Source organism: Notothenia rossii, assembly GCF_949606895.1.
Source record: "Notothenia rossii genome assembly, contig: scaffold_363, whole genome shotgun sequence".
Classification (NCBI taxonomy): domain Eukaryota; kingdom Metazoa; phylum Chordata; class Actinopteri; order Perciformes; family Nototheniidae; genus Notothenia; species Notothenia rossii.
In genome coordinates, this window is record NW_027639969.1 from 9,657 (window position 1) to 27,283 (window position 17,627).

Below are 17,627 nucleotides of genomic sequence, written 5' to 3' on the forward strand. Positions count from 1 at the left end.
TTGGAATACACAGTTTATTATTTCACAAAATGGCTCTAAACAAGTTTTATTTTTCTTATATTTTTTTATGAATATCTTTGTCTGCTTTGTGATTGTCTGCCTAGCCGGAGAACCTGCCTTTTAGACCAACCTCACGGCTCCTTGGACTCTGGAGAGATTGAAGTTGCAACATTAAAACGCAGGATTAAAAACAATTTCCATATTTCTCATGGAATATCTCCTAAAGGATCCGATCCGATTTTGTGTTTGAGGTGTGGGACCTTTCTTTTATTTGCATTTTGTCTATTAAGACTGAACGCTGAACTATTTACCCTTAAGCCTGTCCATCCAGAATAATGGCGTTCCTGCTGGCTGATGATCAACTAATGGATGTTAGGATTCCTAATATTTGCATGCAACAGTGGTGGGCTGCAAATAATGATGTAGAGATCTGAGCGCCCTTTACAGACCTGTCACTAAGTGACTCTCTCCCCCCCCCCCCCATATGAAGTCAAATGATTTTCCAGCTTTATCTGTAGTCATGCAGTGAAGGAAAAGCCATAATCACAAGCCTGTGCTCATCTGAATACTAATATGAAGCAAATGCATCCCACTGTCTCAGAGTTACATTAAAAAGTCAAGTATAAAATCTCACAGCCATCTGCATTTTATTTAATCAACTCTCTGTTCCCCTACCTCTGAGGCTCCTGTAAAGCAATGCCAAGCAGGTGTGTGTGTGTGTGTGTGTGTGTGTGTGTGTGTGTGTGTGTGTGTGTGTGTGTGTGTGTGTGTGTGTGTGTGTGTGTGTGTGTGTGTGTGTGTGTGTGTGTGTGTGTGTGTGTGTGTGTGTGTGTGTGTGTGTGTGTGTGTGTGTGTGTGTGTGTGTGTGTGTGTGTGTGTGTGTGATATACAACATTCTCTGCAGCTCTTACTCAGAATGATCAGCCTTGGCTTTTTAATCTGTGATTCAGTAGAGGAATCTAAAGTGTTCACTAAGGCTAAAATACAGTATATTTAATGTTTCAGCTGAATTTTAAATGAAATGTATCTCAAAGAAAACGAAGAATAGATGCTGTTATGGTTGCTACAATGGATAATTTCACTTTTTAAAAGTACAGGCGCCAGTACAAACAGCATTGTTATTTTCCTGACCTTGGAATGAATTGTGTGCATCCATCTGGTTCATGCTCAGGGCAATGTGCATGGTGCAAAGTAGGAGAGGTGTAATCATAGAATGAGTTAAAAATGACGCAGGATTATATCATGTGACATCATCTACTACACTAACATTGGCCTCACTGAAAACTAAAAATGCGGACCCAGCGGCGTTGCACGAGTCAGATTGCAAAACTTTGGTCTTGGAGTTTGGTATTCGGTCATCAGTCAGAGTAACATGATGCCCCATGGTGCTCAGAATATATTTTGGAGTTGTGTTGCTTGTTTTAACATCCCTAAGCATTACCCCTTCTTCCATTTTCTTCCTCCTAACACCCCTGTTGTACTCTCAAATCCGCACAACAGCTGTTCCTATTGGTCCCCGGGGTCAGGTTTGAGGCTGAGGGTAGTAGGAAGTAGTCATAAGGGCGCAACAATTTTTAAACAACCTTCCATTGGGGGATCAGACCAGCTACCTCCGTGTCCTCTCTTAAAAAGTATTAATAGAAGGGCTTGTAATTAGCTATTTTTTTCACACCTTGAGTGAACAGCATCACAAGCGGTTATTTAAAGCAGACTGTTGTTTAAAGGTGCTAATCCATCAGCAGACAGGTGTTGGCTGCACCCTGGGGCTCCATCTGCAAAGCCTTGGAAAACAAAGGCATCCCGCTTTTCCAAGGCCCGTCTGGAGCCTGTTTATCCCATGTTGATTTCATAAACAACCCACTTGAGCTTTAGTAATGGCTGCCATCAATAACTAGTGTTTCTCTGTCAGTGTGAAAGTCCCCACGCACACAACATGACTCCACTGCTGCATTCGTTACAGCCTGCAATATGAAGGAGGAGAAAATGCCTGAATCACATCCAGGAGATCTAATATATTCCATCTTTATTGCTGTAGTTATGTGTCTTCAGACAAGAGAAATGCACACTAAGTACTCAATAGCTGAATTATTAGATATGAATATGAAACCAGTTTCCCCATCTCAGTGCAGAATCACACTGATTTGTGAAGTAAACTGTCTTTTACATTACCCTTTATATTAAAAAGAGCTGACATGAGAAGCATTTTTAAAGGATATTTATGGATTTTTACTTGCAATGGATAGCCCAACTTAGGTATGCACAATTCGGTCTGAAAACCAACCAAATATGATAAGACTCTGGGCCACGGCCATATAGGCCACGGCCCACGACGTTGTTCAGAGACGCTTCTTAGATAAGGTCAGCTGACTGATCGAATGACGCATGCGCAACAGCTATCAGGAACTTCACCAGCCGACGAGATGTGGACTGGAGTAAATAAACAGCGATAACTGGAGTTTCCTGTGACTTAAAAGGTTAGTAAGAGGCTGACCGCACGCACAAACTAACAAACTAAGTAGGAAAGAAACTAATAGGCTAACAAACAAACACAAGGGACTGCTGTGTCCTTTCAGCTAGCAGCTATGCTAATGCCTGTATAGTTGGTACAGTCCGAGCTAATAAACAAACGACCCAGCGGTATTTTCAGGAAAAATAAATGTAATATTTTTTTTTTAAAGTAGAGATTAATGGAAAAAAGAAACTCTTGTCAATTTGTCCTACTGTTATTGTCAGAGGTAATCAACAACACCTGTGGATGAGCACTTCCGGTTTACAGGCTCTGATGATGTAAACACTTCATTCATGACTAGATTTGTTTCTCTTTGTTTAACCTGGTTTTAGAGGTATTACATATGTGTGTGTTATATATTAAGCTGTATTTGTTTGTGTGCAAGTACATTTTCTTTCATGCCTCACGTTCAGCTTTTTAAAATGTTGGGGTAAAAAATGTACATTTTCTGTGATATCTCATCCAGTCTCTCTGTTGTGCCGACATGAGGTCAACATGGAGGCCTTCACCTCTGCCGCTGCTGATTCTCTTGGTGTCCAGCTGTGTGTCCGTTCAGAGCAGCAAGACCAACTTCGTCCTGATGATGGTGGACGACCTGGGGATTGGAGACCTGGGCTGCTATGGCAACACAACACTGAGGTACGGACATGTTGCTCTCTAGGAATGGATGGCTTAAATAAAGCTTTGGTGCTGTAATCCTACTGGCTGCTTGTTTTAAAGCAGTATACCTGTATTCCAATGCACCACACTACTGTATATCCATTAACCTCCATTGTATTGGAATATTATTCAGATTTCTTCTCACAATTCTGACTTTATTTTTGTGACTTTGTGATTCGCAGGACCCCCAACATTGACCGTTTGGCTGAGGAGGGGGTGAAGCTGACTCAGCACATCGCGGCAGCGAGCCTTTGCGCTCCCAGCAGGGCGGCGTTTCTCACCGGGCGATACCCGATACGATCAGGCCAGTTCAAAGACACCAAAACAAAGGTTCTTTACTGACTGACACTGCTTAATGATGGTCTGCAGGCTGAGTCTACTGTCAGTTAAACAGATCTCTATCCACTTCCTGCAGGAGGCCAATTAAATGTCTAAATTATTAATTAGTGTTTGATACTGTCAGCACATATCAGATCACACATATTTTATGGCTTTTGTTCATAAATATTCATATTGCCTCGCAAACAGGTGTAGCTGGTGATCTCAGACCTGGAGTTTTTATATTTAATGCAGCGTCTGGAGGCCTTCCCAGCCAAGAGGTGACGTTTGCCAAGATTGCCAAACAGCAGGGCTACAAGACAGCTCTCATCGGTACATTGATATGACAGTATAAAGTGCATTTATACACTTATGGAAACTTGGAACTTTTTTCTCATTTGCTAATTCCTTTCTTTTTAAAATGTCTCTTATTCCCAGGAAAATGGCACCTAGGACTCAACTGTGAGAGCAGTGAAGATCACTGCCACCACCCGAGCAACCACGGCTTTGACTTCTTCTTCGGTATCCCTTTAACCAACCTGCGGGACTGCCAGCCCGGACACGGCACCGTGTTCCGGATCTATAAATATTTACCGTACGAGACAGTGGCCATCGTCCTGCTCACAGCAGCCTTCCTCCACTACAGAGGAGTGATCACCGTCAGCAGAGGGCTGCTCGGGATCCTGCTCTCTCTGTCGGCCGCCGCCACATGTCTGACTGTGGGATTCATCATGATGATCCCATACCTCAACTGTGTTCTCATGAGGGACCACAGGGTTGTGGAGCAGCCGTTCACATCTGAAAACCTGACCCAGAGGATGACTCATGAGGCCGTGGACTTCTTGGAACGGTACATGTCAAATGTCCTGATCCAGGATCCTTGTCATCAACACAACCTTCATCTTATTCTAATAGGATTAGGCAATTTACTGTGTTTGACCTGAAATGTAGCTTTGAAGGACATTTTTCTCATGCTGGTAATTAAACTGTATTTTTCTGCAGGAACTCAGCGACACCTTTCCTGCTGTTTTTCTCTTTCATCCAAGTGCACACAGCCATGTTTGCTTCAGCAGCATTCAGGGGAACGAGCCGCCACGGTATCTACGGAGACGCTGTGCACGAAGTGGACTGGAGTGTAGGTAGGTGGGATTTAATCAAAATCGACTTAAGTATAATGAGGTTTTCAACAGAAAACAATGGAGCTCCATGGCACAGAAGAGTAATAATCATTACACACATAATTGGATACTTTAATTCTTGTTTTGAGCTTTTTTGACTATAAGAAAAACTGATTATCACAAGGTGTATACTTAAATGACCACAAAGAAGATTATAATGACATTAAAGAGAATATATCCATGTCAGAAGTACACTGATCAAGACATGTCATTTAAATGCACATAATGAACCTGACTGCATAAAATGGCATCAAAATAGATATTGTTTATTCAATTAAACAAGACCTTGACATTGTGTGTTGTATTGTGTGTGTTCTCAGGTCAGATCATGCAGACTCTGGACAGACTGAACCTGAGAGAAAACACTCTGGTTTACCTGACCTCAGACCAGGGGGCTCACCTGGAGGAGATCTCTGACGGAGGAGAAGTGCACAGAGGGTCCAATGGAATATATAAAGGTACAGCAAACGCACATTTCCTTGGGGTTTTACACTAAATTTTTTGTATTATAGTCGTGTCACTGTGGCGCTACAAATGTGAAACTCCCAGCTTGAGAACATGAGATATATTCATTAGGAATTCACTCCGTTAGATAATCACGCCATGACTTTGTTGTCTTTGATCCACAACAAGTCAACAAATTAAATATCGTGTTTGATATTTGTGATATCACACATACACATACAGTAGGGTTTAACTCTATTGGAATACCGAAAATCAATGACTGCTGGACAAAGGCTCTCAGTGCAGATTGATGTCATCTCTGTGTTGCTCTCAGCAGATGTGATTGTAACACAGTCTGCTGTCTTTTATCTCTGCAAGTGTCCTGTCTTCAGCCGCGCGATGTTCCTTTACTTAACAAAGCCGAGTTATTCCGAGAGCGAACACGCTGAGTTCCAGCAGCGGGATGAAAACTGCTCTCTGTGTTGTTGTCTTCCCACTGAGCAGCAGGGAAGTCCACAAACTGGGAGGGAGGAATCCGAGTCCCGGGAATTCTGCGGTGGCCGGGAAACATCCCTGCCGGCAGAGAGGTGGAAGAGCCCACCAGCAACATGGACCTGTTCCCCACGGTGGTGAAGCTGAGTGGAGCCTCGGGCCCAGAGGACCGGTGAGCCTGCGCCGACTCAGCAATGCTTCCATATATCTGTCATAAACCTTGATCCCATACTACTTCACCACGGCACCAAGCTCCATCTTATAAGATTGTTTAAATGTAATGACCCCTCGTGGCAGAAAATGAAACATCAGGCCCAAGGTAGATCTGCCCTTGAGATTCACAGTGATGAGTAGTCCCATGTGTGATAGAGACCACTTCCTGTCCTCCTCTGTGCAGGGTGATAGACGGTCATGACCTCATGGATCTCCTTCAGGGGAGGGTGGACCGCTCCAAGCACGAGTTCCTGTTCCATTACTGCAACGCATACCTGAACGCGGTCAGATGGCATCCCCAAAACAGTAAGTCCAATCCAATACATTATCCACAGCATGGTGTATAAAATATGAACTCTTCTACCTAGAAACATTTGTATATATTTTTCCATCAGGTAGCTCCGTGTGGAAAGCCTTTTACTTCACCCCGAACTTCTACCCAGAGAACGGGACAGCCTGCTTCCACACACACGCCTGCTTCTGCACGCCGGGCTTCGTGACCTACCACGATCCTCCGCTGCTCTTCGACCTCTCCAGGGACCAATCAGAGAGCAGGCCGCTCACTCCCAGCACCGAGCCCGCCTTTTACTCCGTCCTGGCTGCGATGGAGGAGGCGGCTGAGAAGCACCGGGGGTCGGTGGAGCCGGTGGAGAGCCAGATGTCGGCGCTGAACCTGATGTGGAAGCCCTGGCTGCAGCCGTGCTGCTCCACACTCTCACAGCTCTGCCAGTGCCAGCAGGACCAATAGGGGAGGACTTCAGGGTTTATACCTGCAAACACTTCCAACTTCAACCTGACTGATTGGAATCAGCAAACTGATGTGGAAAACCCTCCGTAGCTATGATGCTATTGGTTTAAGTAAAGTAAACTTATAATTTCCCCACCCGGCCCTCAGGAAACAAAGGTCTGTTTCTGCAGTGTGGGAGCTTGTTGGGCTTTTGTTTATTAGTTTCCCTTTCAGGATGGATCTCCGAGCAGCCCCCTGGCTCAGTAGGAGAGTCTGCTGTGGTAATGTGGTTACTGCGGCAATCACATTTCCCAAATGAGTTTAGACGTGGGCAGAAGCACTACGCGCGAGTGTTTGCAAGCTGCATACATGAGAGAATTTCCCTTCCTCCGTGGAAAATGACACTTTATTCATGTTGGTGTTAAAACTATGGATATAACGCTGCTCTTCATTGCATTTCAACATTTCAGAGTGGTAACATATTGCAGGTGTGCGTGGCTGTAATGAACTGGGCTACTTTAGCTGTCCTGTTTTCCATTCTTCAGTGTTTAATTACTGAAGAGGAATTTTCCAACAAGAATAGCTGAAACAAAAAGTATAAAGAACACAAGCCGGGGAATCTTTGCCCCCGGGGGGATTCTGTAATTTAAGAGAAGCTTTAATTGAGCCTCATTATCAGAGCCAGCGGGTGGGCTTACATAACGCAAGAGTGGAAACACTACTGGGTACATCTGTGTGTCAGTGGCTTACTGTACATATGAAGGCTATTTAAGGTGTTGATATTTCTTTTTATATGGTAGTTATGTATTTTTACAGTGCCTCACAGCATCAGTTGAGTCAATTAGTGCTGTATATTATTTGAAATGTGCCGATACCAGAGTGTTGATACCCTAACGTGAGTTTCACTAACATAAAGTATGTTTGAAAATGAACTTTTTCTTTTGTGTGAGATGTCTCAACTGGCAACCGGAAGCTTTATCAGCTAAACGTATATTATTTGTATTTTGTACCTCTACTACTGTGACATGATTTAATGTTCATAAAGTAATTCAATTCAGCAAGGATTTGGTATTTCTTACTCTACCTTGTAAGTACAAAAACAAGTCACATGTTCTTTTGAATCATTGATTTACATTTCTTGATATAGGAAAAGTGAGGTATCTTTGGTTGAAATTTACAAGACGATGGCATCCTGTATAAAACTCTATTTTACTCCTCACCATGGGAGAAGTTTCCCACTGCAGAGTATAGAGTCAGGATCCTCATGTAGTTGCTTTTGTCTCTTTGGAAATACAGTGCATGCCGCAGGACTGCCATATTATTGATGTCCGATACCCAGCCCTGGTCTTCCTGCTGTTCCGATATGTTGTAGTAAATTAAAGAAAGGTCCTATGAAATGTTCCATTTCCTTTGGGGCATTAACTGTAGATACTAGTACAACATAATCAATTTGCCTCGTCCCTTGTAAATCCCTCTTCATTGAAGCAGCGTCTCCGTCTGTCCTGAGGGTGGAGCGCCCGTCTGAAACGCTGATGGAGAACCTGCTCATGCACAGAAACCCAGCGGAACCGTCTGGCACTTCAAAGATGAAGCTCCATCCCGCATCCTGAGGGAGCTCCCAACATCCATGACGGCAGAGTGGACTTCCTGTGAAGTGCTGCAATATCCGATAGGTTTTCCCTTACTGCTTCGAGCTAGGTGAGTTAAATGCCTCCTTGGAAAATTGATGAGGAGCTCACATGAGGGCTTTTTATCACGTTGAGCTGTGGAAGAAAAGGCCCACAATGTGATGGGGAATATCCTGTTTTTCTTTTGCTAAAGGAGCCCTTGCTTCCAGTTTATGTCACCACTGCACCACTCTGGATTCTTAGGAATTAAAAACACAATGTAATGTTTCAATACATTTTAATTTCTTAAAAACAAATGAAATCACACAAGGAATAAATATTAACGTTCATATTTCTGTAAATGGCACTGGGCGTAATGCTTCATCAACTCATGGCACTGTCAGCTCATCAAGGCCTCTCTATTCAGGAACCTCACAGCGTCACTGAAGCCTTCCTCACATAGAGCCTGCATGCCTCCGCTAGGGGGGGGGAACAGAGCCTGGTTCAGACGCTTGATGTTCTCCATGGAGAACTGAGGAGACCAAAGAAAAACAGTATGTCAAATTACATGAAATCATTGACAGACAGTGAACAGTAACCCTAGATTCCCATTTGTAGACCAGTCTGATGAAATGGTCCAGTACTCACTGCTACGTTCATGTTGGCCAGTTTGAGGTGAGTGTTGAAGCGCCCCATGTGGACAGGACACACGTCCTGCCGTCCAGCAAAGGGAGACACTGTGATGGTTCGTCCCACGGGCAGAATGGGCAGGCAGTCAGTGAAGCCACCATCAATCCATTTCTAAAAAGTAAAAAAGAGTGTAAGGATCCAGGTCACAGAATCCAAATGAAGACTAATTGCGATTAATAACAAGATGCATCAATCCCTTTTTAAGAAATGCTGAACCAATGTGTTTTTGTAAAACCTCAAAATTAATTAACTTAAGAAAAAAGAAACCATTACCTGTCCTCTCAACTCCACTGGTTTGAGTCCAGCATATACAGGCACAAAGCTGCTGGCCAGTAGAGCCTGGGAACATTACAAATGAGTTATTTCATCAGAAAACACACTTTGACTTAAAGCCAGTTCAAACATTGATTCATCAGCAGGAAGAAGCTGACCCTAACTTACAAGAGCAATACGTTACGTAAAAGTCACATAAAATGTAACAGTTAGGCCCCTTAAAGCCTGTTAGAACAGCATGTAGACCTTCATTACACAATGACTGACTATGTTGGTGTCACTTCTGGTCAAAGTAGTAAAACAAATCTTGAAGAAAAACAGGGATGTGAAAGATTAATGATCAGCGTTATGTGTAGAGAGCAGGGGGTGTGTACCTTTATGAGCTCCTCTCTGGAGCTAAACCTGGACACGATGTGGTTCTTGCCACTTCTGGAGTGTGTTATCGAGATGAAGAGCCGCTCCGAGGCCAGAGTGTGAGCCTCACTGGGCAGAATGTGTTCTATCCCGTCCCTGCAGGGAATACACAGTCAGATGATTCATTCATAGGCTCATCCTCAGAGAAGATCCTGTCATATACAGGTGACTCAAATAATCACATAAAAGGGAAATTGCATCAACAGAAACAAATGTATTTACTGCAGTTCGAGCATGAAGTTGTATCCTGGTGTGACTGCTCCAAACCTCTGCCTCCTCACGCTCTCAGCAAACCTGTAGGTGAACTCTTTACAGTCCTGCAAGAGAAGGAAGCAAATGACATCACACCTCATTCAGTTATACTGTCACTAAAACCTGGCTGTTCATTCAGAATGTACAGGTCTAAAGCAGTTCTAGATTCAACCTGACTTGGACTGAGCAGGATCACCATACCTCTAACTTGTCAGGAGCTGTGATCATTACAGCAGCCACCAGGGCCCCGGCAGAGGCCCCTGCACAGGCCCGGAGAGAGCCCAGTAGCCGGTCCCCGTGGCGGAGAAAGGCCCCCACAGCACCCAGGTGGTAGATCCCTAAAAAGCCACAGGCAGCGAAGGACAGGTTCAGGACTGTCATCCTTATAACCTGCAGAAACATTATGCCAATTAACAACTAAATATGTATTTATTACTACATTATCTTTACAGTCACCACACAATTATGAGGTAGGTCTGAACAATGTCATCTTTTTTTTTGTATGTGTGTATACTTGCATCTTGTAAAACTGTTGAACATTGCATTTATAAGCAATTTTCATGAAACTATAAAAAAGCCACTACGTATCAAGCATTTAAAAACTATTGCAATATATATATATATATATATATATATATATAAATATGGTTTACAGAGGACATAAACCCAATTTGAAGTTAATATTACATGCAATTTCTAAATAAATAAACCATATGTGATTTTGATGTAGCACATATTATACATGTATAAATAAGCTTTAAGTGGTGAATTAATTATTTAATATCTCTTATTCTTTTGCCAAACAATCCAATTATATCAATTTATATTAGTAATATGAATAGCAGTACTAATTATGTTTAATTATGAGTTCATTCAAACAAATTGTAAGAAATGTAAGGCATTGTATATTTACATTTGTATTTTATTTGTATATACAAAGTCGTTATGTAGCCTATAATGTTACAAATGTTGGTTTCTTTTTACAACTTATGAATGACGTAAGGTTTCTTAATTTTTTTATGAATAACGTAAGGTTTATTTATTTTTTAATGAATGACGTAAGGTACTTTTTGCCACAGTGAGATTTACCACAGAGAAGCAACGAGAAAGGAGAAATGAAGGCTAGCTAACGACAGGGATTTAACCTCTATCAGGCTGAAGAGAAGGAGAAGACTTACCGTGTTCCCAGTCAACAGCTTTAGTGTTAACTCATGTTCATTTGTGTTATTCTCAGTTAGCTACACAGGCTAAAATAACTCGTTACTGCTCCTTGTAAACATGTAACATTAGCTTGTTACCTAAAAACTACACTTCCTGTTTACCGGAAACAGAAAAAACAGTCCATCCTCTTATGATTTTCAAAATATAACAGGCGCTAAACACAGCCATCGTTCCTTTAAATGGCGTTTTTTCCCAAAACTCAGTTTTTTCAGACTGTCGTTATGATTCCAATACAAAAAATGCGTCTTTTAGAATGGTTTATTCTTCTGTGCAGCCATCTCTACCCTTTTTTCATTGATTATTTAAAAAAGTATTGCACTCACTGTAGACTAGTGGATTTCGACCAATCAAATCGCATCAACGCTGTAGTGAGTGACATCAACGACGTCAGCAGATAACATTCACGTGCAGTTATGGAGATTTTGAGGTTTTAGGAAATATTTAACTAAATTACCACTACAATAGCAACTCAAAATTAAAAGGGTATGGCAGTCCAACTCCCAGACTACCATAGCTTTGTACTGATAGTAAAAAGGAGGGATTCAGACTTTTAATGATGAAAATGATGTCTTGCAGGAATGGCTAACTTCAGAAGCTAGTTTGCTAGCCAACACATCTATTGACTCTAATGTTGTGGAGGACTTGAAGGCTGCAGGGAAGATTCTAGGACAGAGATATTGACCACTTCGCCACCATGTGGAGACAGGAGATTGGCCTTCCTCTACAAATGGGGTGAGTGAAAAGCACACCCCCTTCTTCCCTCTGTGACACTACTGTTTACTAAACTGCCTGTTAGCTATGAGCTGTAGCTTTCTGTGCGCTGCTCTTGTTGTTGCTGTTGCCTGACTGAGCAGTCCTCAGTTGGTTTAGTTTGTGTTGTGCTTTGTTTATCCTTGGTTGTTTTTTGTTCCTTATTGATTACCTTGTAGTCCAGATTTTGCAGTTTTGTTCCCGAGTTTATCATGTACTGATTATTTTTAGTTTGGGGGTGGAAGCTCTGGGTCCCAGCAGGTTCAAATTAGTATTCTGTGCGCTTGGTGAGGTTTTCACACTTTAATATTCAAAAAGCTCTTTATTTGTCTCACACTGCCTGTGCTGCAGCACCTCTTTTCACCCTCTGTCTGAAACCAGAGCCCATTCTACTCTGATTGGTTAGCTTGCCGGCTCTGATGTGATTGGTCAACCACTTAGCCAATAGAAGGGGGAGTGTTACATAGTGATGTCACAAAAGTAAACAAAGGAGTCCAATGGTAACACAGTGGTTTTAGCCCTATATAGAGATTAACAAACTACATACAAAGTTATATTTTCATTTAAAAACGTTAGACTTCTCCCACAGGATGCCTGGTAGTTTGTCATATAATAACCCAAACAATAAACCAGAGTGTATTTGATTATAAACCCTGCATTGTTGCTTTCCCGCCTAAAGCAGAGTCCCTGGAGTGCAATTCTTTCTTTGCTATCTCTTCAGTCAGCGTTTATTTCCCATGGACCTTCTCTCCGCTTCCTCTCGCCCTGTTATGCTGGAAGATCAGCAAAAATATCTTGCTCCTTTAGGGTTGCTTTTGATTATGTATGGACCCAAAAGGATTAGGTGGAGCTGAACTCCTGGTATCATGGAGGGGGGATAATGCATTTTGTTTGGTCAAGGACTCGGTGATAAACACAGATACCAGTGATAATTTAGAAATGATCTGGAATGAGTTACAAAATGATACGCTCCCGTTATTTATGATGATCTAAGACTGAACTGAAACTCCATAAGTTACCTGCATTAACTTCACTGTTGCTCAAGGGAAAATAAAGCTACATTTCAATGATCATTTAGTTGATTTGGTCTTGGTAGTGATGGAGGTCAGTCCTCTGGTCAGTGTGTACATGCTGCCATGCTTCGAGCAGAGAGCCCTGCAGTACAGTGTGAGAGGAGGTTATTATTTATATCCAACAGTTTGTAAAGCTGCCTCAGGAGCTGCTGACTCACCTAAAACTGTTTCTCTGCTCTTAGTTCAGAAAGGAGTAAAGAGTCCCATGACGCTGTGAAACTGCAATATCTTTAGACGTGAAAATATCAATTGTAAAAACAATTGTGAAATACTGCAATTAATATTACTGTATCACCTTTCTTCACGACTGATAAGTTCATCCGTTTATATAAATATTTGTATTTTTTACATTTAAGTTTATTTATATATATATTTTGTAATTGTATTTAGTCTTTTATGGACATTCTACTTGAACTTCTATTTTTATATAAATATCTTTATTTCATTTTATTTATTTCGCACATTCTTTAACTTATTATGTTTATATAAATATTGTATTTAATTGCATCTTTTCATTGCACTTTCTTACTTTAACTTCTTATGTTTCTAACTATTTGTATTATATTTTACTTTTTCATTTATATTTTAATTAACCATATTATGTTTGTATAAATAACGTAATGTATGCCTAATTTGACCCTTGTACATAAGTATAAATTAGGAGGATCTCAATATGAGCGTATATCACGGAACTTCAAAACCAGACTGTTTGACCCAAAGGCGGACGGTCGGTTGCCAAATAACTACAGCTTAATTAAATACAGAAGTAAATGCTAATGTGCTTTCCAAAAACAGTTAGGTCCGTTCTCTATTAACAGGCCCGATATGACTCTGGGTCCCTCACATCGCAGCTCAACCAAACGTACAAAAGACCGTAACACCCTTGAAACAGTCGCACAAATTAAACACACATTGCAGAGCAGCATTAAGCGAACTCCTTCAAACATTTTTCAAGAACCAGCAGAGGTCAGACTCATGATGCTTCAGCGCCGGGCTGTGATTTAATTATTCCCCTTAAGATAAAGAAGCTGCTGGTTATGGAGTGGAAAGCCTGCGGCGGTGGAGCTTAGCGGCGAGAGAGCACATGTGCAGAACAGCACAGCGTCCATGAAACTCAAGGATAAAAGAAATGGAAAAGTCCAATTTCAGATATCAGACTCATTATCCCGAGCAAAGTTATAATTAAGAAGCACTTGCATAAAATCGCTGAAGGGAACATAATCAGAGACATCCGCTGTGAGGAGTGTTTGCCTGGAGAAGGCTTTTTTAACGGGGCAGATTGGAGAGAATGCACCCCCCTTTACCCAAGCTGGGGACATGTCAAGGTCAAACAGATAAAGTAATCTGTTAAAAGATCAAATGGTTTCTGTAGATCGAAAAACATGGAGGCTGCAGAGTGGAGGAATTGAAAGCTGAGAGAGGACAAAAAGAGAGGCTGGATGGGAGGCCATTAGAACAACCACATCAGCGCAGTGTAAAGCTGTACCTGTCACAGCTCTGCAGATCTGTAGCAGGCGAGGATTAGTCACCTCATCAGAACATGAATCATCATAACAGAGGCTCAGGGTTCCAGGCGTTTCAATGCAAAGCCCCGATCCTGGGAGACTAATTAAAGATCAGTTACTGACGGACAACAAAGAGAGCCGCTCTGCTACACAAACACACAACAAGGTTATTGAATTACATCTGAGCGCAGGCGGAGTTCAGGGTGAAGTGACGGCACACATTGAGCCGCGAGAGGAGGACATTCAGAGGCATCGATCACAGGAAGCAGCTCGTCTCGGGCAATTTCGGAAATCTTACAGTATCTCCGGAGGGAAAATAGAGGACAAACTATTTTGAGGAAGGGAAAATTGGATATCCTTCAGGAGGACGAAGGAGGAAAAAAGTGTAATTGTGATTCTTGGAACGGACGCTCAGGATGAAAAAAAAAGAGAAGAGAAACGGTGTTCTGTATCACATTGAGGCCCAGTCGAAACCCAATCGCTTTCTGCAGAGGGACACGTTTACCTGAAAGGAAAGGGCTAAAAGTTTCCAGACCTCACTGTAATTGGACAATTTGGAAACCAACTAGAAAAGTGCAGCATCCAGAATCTTTTCATTTGGAGGGGAGGCGATACAGGTGGGGGGCTGTTTGTGTCAAAGTGGGCTCCATTCCCTCTATACTATACCTATAGGTATGTTATTGGTATAAAGATGCCCTATCTGGATGAAAAAATCTGATTAATAAAGCATTTAAACATATCAATAACTGAACTCGTTATCCCAGTGCATGCTAAGGACCGGCCCGATAGTTATTCAGAATCAATCAGAACCAAAATCGGAAAAAACGTAAATAAAACATGTATTTTACGGAGATGTTCTTGAAGAGTGAATCGTCTTGTCACATGGTCAAATAGAGACTAATGATTGGTGAACCCAAAAGCATCCTCACTAAGTCAGTACCAGATGGAAAAGAAGCATAACTGAACATTAGGATAACCATGTCTGTTGAAACCAATAGTCAAATATTGTTTCCTTCCATCGTCAGGGATACTTTATTGTAATAAACAGACGTATAATGTCCTTTCTTCTCTCAGTGACAAACATCAAACAGAAACGGTCAGGAATTATTGCTCGATGCCTTAAAGCTAGTCACAAGGCTGTGTCCTCACACTATGGGTTTGCAGACTGATTAAATATTTATCTTTCGATCCAAAAATAAGGCTGTAAATCCATCTCTGAATGGCGAGGAAGAGACACCCGGGCTTTTGTATCATTATTAACATATTCTCTTGCCTTTGATCCGAAGCGTTACATTCCACCACAGCTTTCAGACTCCTCTTACAAACCTGATCAATGATTTAACTTGAGATACATATGAGCTATTTCTGTTTCCCTCCACACCTCGTCTTTAACCAATACACCCACTGTTTGGCATCAGGGAAAAGCATTAGTGTAGCACGGGAATATTTCAAAAGGCTCATGTTGGTTTTGTCTAAAATGCAGTCTTATAAATGTGAAAGCCAATCTCAGATTCTTAGAGAAAAGCTTTTTTAAATCTGGATGAACATTCCCATTATATATATATATCAATATTGGTAAAAACTAAACGAGCACAGGCTGACATTTAGTCCAAAAAAATGCTGGATCCTACATTTCTCATAATGCTAAATGTGTTCCCTCTTTGGTAAATTCCACATTTTTCAAACCCCATGAATGAAGTTTGTAAAGTGTGTTAATCCTGAGATAACGCTGGTGACATCACTATGACATCATTATGGTTATTTCCTCCATTTTGACATATAAGACAAAATACTAATATGAACCTAAAAAAGGGCATTATACTGTAAGGCCCCTTTAACTTCTTACGATTGTATAATATCTTTATTTTGGTTTATCTTTGTACCTGTCTGTATATTTTACTCTATGTCGCTGTACCAAAACGTGGCTATGCACGGAAAACGAATTTGATGCGAAAAATATTAGTTTTGTGTTCAAATTGACCTTGGATGAACACAAATTGGCCTAACCAAGTAGCACAAAATGTTAGCTCTGTGTGATCATTTAGCTGCGGCTTACTTACTTTTAGGGTAATTGGTCCTTTAAGTGCAAACTACTGTATATGGCAGGATCCTTTGAGAGCAGATCATATATCAATATTGTTTCTGTTTTCATATATTATGTTTACATCACGTAGGTTTCGCCTTACAAATACGCTGCTGCGCTGATTCAAACGGACATGTTGATCCCAGAAATCCAATAGTCATTTCAGGGATGAGAGCGTTATCTCCTGGAAGTCTCCCCGCCTTGTCATTTTGAAGGTTGCCTCGCTATAGGTGAGATTTTTAACTTTGCACAGCATTTGTTTTCTTTCAACATGTTTAAACAAAACAAGCCAGAGTAGTCAAACATCTGTCACATTTCTCTGCTGTGTGATTTTCACTGGGAATCCTTTTCCTCTGCATTAAGCACAGCACACATAACAATGTTTCATGCTTGTATGCTGTAGGGCAGGCAAGTCTCTAAGGAGACAGCTGCCATGTCCTGACTAATTTGAACAACATACAAACTGATTATAAACAGGTGGCCGCGAGGCATTCTTTGTTTTCAATTTCAATGCTCCATCACAGCGTGAGAGCGAGTCGCTTCAGAGCGCCGTGTGCAGCATGATCAATAAGAGAGGGATGCACGCGCCGACATTAGCCCATCCACTGTTTTCTTTAGGCCCCTTAGAGTCAGACGCTCTGATCACTACATTGACACTGCTGGCCTGGAAATGCTGAGCAGGGCAGTCTGGGTAATTAGCCATTAGTGTTAGCTTAAGCACAAAGAGCACATTACAGACCTCAGAGCATGTAGAGCTACACATGTTAATATGTTTAGATCCGAGGGGTCAAACATACGGACTTTGCATAATGTAAACATGACAGAGAAGACATTAACTTGTGTGTATTTTGTTGTCGTTATTTATAGGTTATTATGCTATGATTGTACTGGCTCGGCCCACTTGACATCAAATGTGGCCCTTGAACTAAAATGAGTTTGACCCCCCTGTTTTAGTGGACTCTTCCTGATTGATTTCATCACTCCACAATAACGTCCACCCCTTACACCAAGTGGCTATAGAGCGGCCATGTGAATTCTTCTCACTCTCCTCTCTGGGTTACACAATGTGCTTTATGTTTCAGCCCTGCAGAGGAATATTGTGAGAGCAGTGTTGCATTCAGTCTTCTGCCACAGAAGTCAGTGTGACTCGCTGTCCACAGTCTCATTCTCTGTATTTCTTCAGAAGTTCACTCATTGGCCTAGTAGCTTCACTGCTGC

At 41.7% G+C, this 17,627-nt stretch overlaps 2 protein-coding genes and 1 long non-coding RNA gene across 5 annotated transcripts; 2 read left to right on the forward strand and 1 right to left on the reverse strand.

Moving 5' to 3' along the window:
• Nucleotides 1–931: 931 nt before the first annotated feature.
• sts (steroid sulfatase (microsomal), isozyme S) lies at nucleotides 932–7,473 on the forward strand. Of its 3 annotated transcripts, none has more exons than XM_079695406.1 (10): nucleotides 932–2,474; nucleotides 2,976–3,148; nucleotides 3,352–3,473; nucleotides 3,698–3,820; nucleotides 3,926–4,337; nucleotides 4,490–4,626; nucleotides 4,986–5,123; nucleotides 5,614–5,773; nucleotides 5,999–6,120; nucleotides 6,210–7,473. In XM_079695406.1, exons 2-10 carry the CDS (start codon nucleotides 2,994–2,996, stop codon nucleotides 6,560–6,562), a joined length of 1,722 nt encoding a protein of 573 aa, XP_079551532.1. In that variant the 5' UTR covers nucleotides 932–2,474; nucleotides 2,976–2,993; the 3' UTR covers nucleotides 6,563–7,473. The 3 variants fall into 3 exon arrangements, with proteins under 3 accessions (XP_079551532.1, XP_079551534.1, XP_079551533.1); XM_079695408.1 differs by having other exon boundaries at nucleotides 933–2,474; nucleotides 3,050–3,148; XM_079695407.1 differs by lacking the exon at nucleotides 932–2,474 and adding an exon at nucleotides 2,780–2,787 and having other exon boundaries at nucleotides 3,050–3,148.
• Nucleotides 7,474–8,429: 956 nt separating this feature from the next.
• On the reverse strand, nucleotides 8,430–11,108 carry pnpla4 (patatin-like phospholipase domain containing 4). The gene is made up of 7 exons (XM_079695409.1): nucleotides 10,956–11,108; nucleotides 9,979–10,167; nucleotides 9,748–9,842; nucleotides 9,486–9,621; nucleotides 9,112–9,177; nucleotides 8,797–8,949; nucleotides 8,430–8,680 (listed from the first exon to the last, which is right to left on the reverse strand). The coding sequence occupies exons 2-7, from the start codon at nucleotides 10,156–10,158 to the stop codon at nucleotides 8,549–8,551; spliced, it is 762 nt and encodes a 253-aa protein (XP_079551535.1). The 5' UTR covers nucleotides 10,159–10,167; nucleotides 10,956–11,108; the 3' UTR covers nucleotides 8,430–8,548.
• Nucleotides 11,109–11,302: 194 nt separating this feature from the next.
• LOC307027199 lies at nucleotides 11,303–16,634 on the forward strand. Its single transcript, XR_013804564.1, has 3 exons — nucleotides 11,303–11,481; nucleotides 11,575–11,730; nucleotides 16,501–16,634. It is a non-coding gene; the product is annotated as an uncharacterized lncRNA (long non-coding RNA).
• The last annotated feature ends 993 nt before the right edge of the window (nucleotides 16,635–17,627 follow it).

Bases quoted from the DNA above. Each gene is read 5' to 3' on its own strand.
- sts (XM_079695406.1), top strand. From the start codon at position 2,994: ATGAGGTCAACATGGAGGCCTTCACCTCTGCCGCTGCTGATTCTCTTG. The intron at 4,338-4,489 runs GTACATGTCAAA...ATTTTTCTGCAG, and splicing joins GCCGTGGACTTCTTGGAACG to GAACTCAGCGACACCTTTCC. The intron at 4,627-4,985 runs GTAGGTGGGATT...GTGTGTTCTCAG, and splicing joins CGAAGTGGACTGGAGTGTAG to GTCAGATCATGCAGACTCTG.
- pnpla4 (XM_079695409.1), bottom strand. From the start codon at position 10,158: ATGACAGTCCTGAACCTGTCCTTCGCTGCCTGTGGCTTTTTAGGGATC. The intron at 9,622-9,747 runs GTAAATACATTT...TATTCCCTGCAG, and splicing joins AACTTCATGCTCGAACTGCA to GGACGGGATAGAACACATTC. The intron at 8,950-9,111 runs GTAATGGTTTCT...TTTACTTTTTAG, and splicing joins CAGTGGAGTTGAGAGGACAG to AAATGGATTGATGGTGGCTT.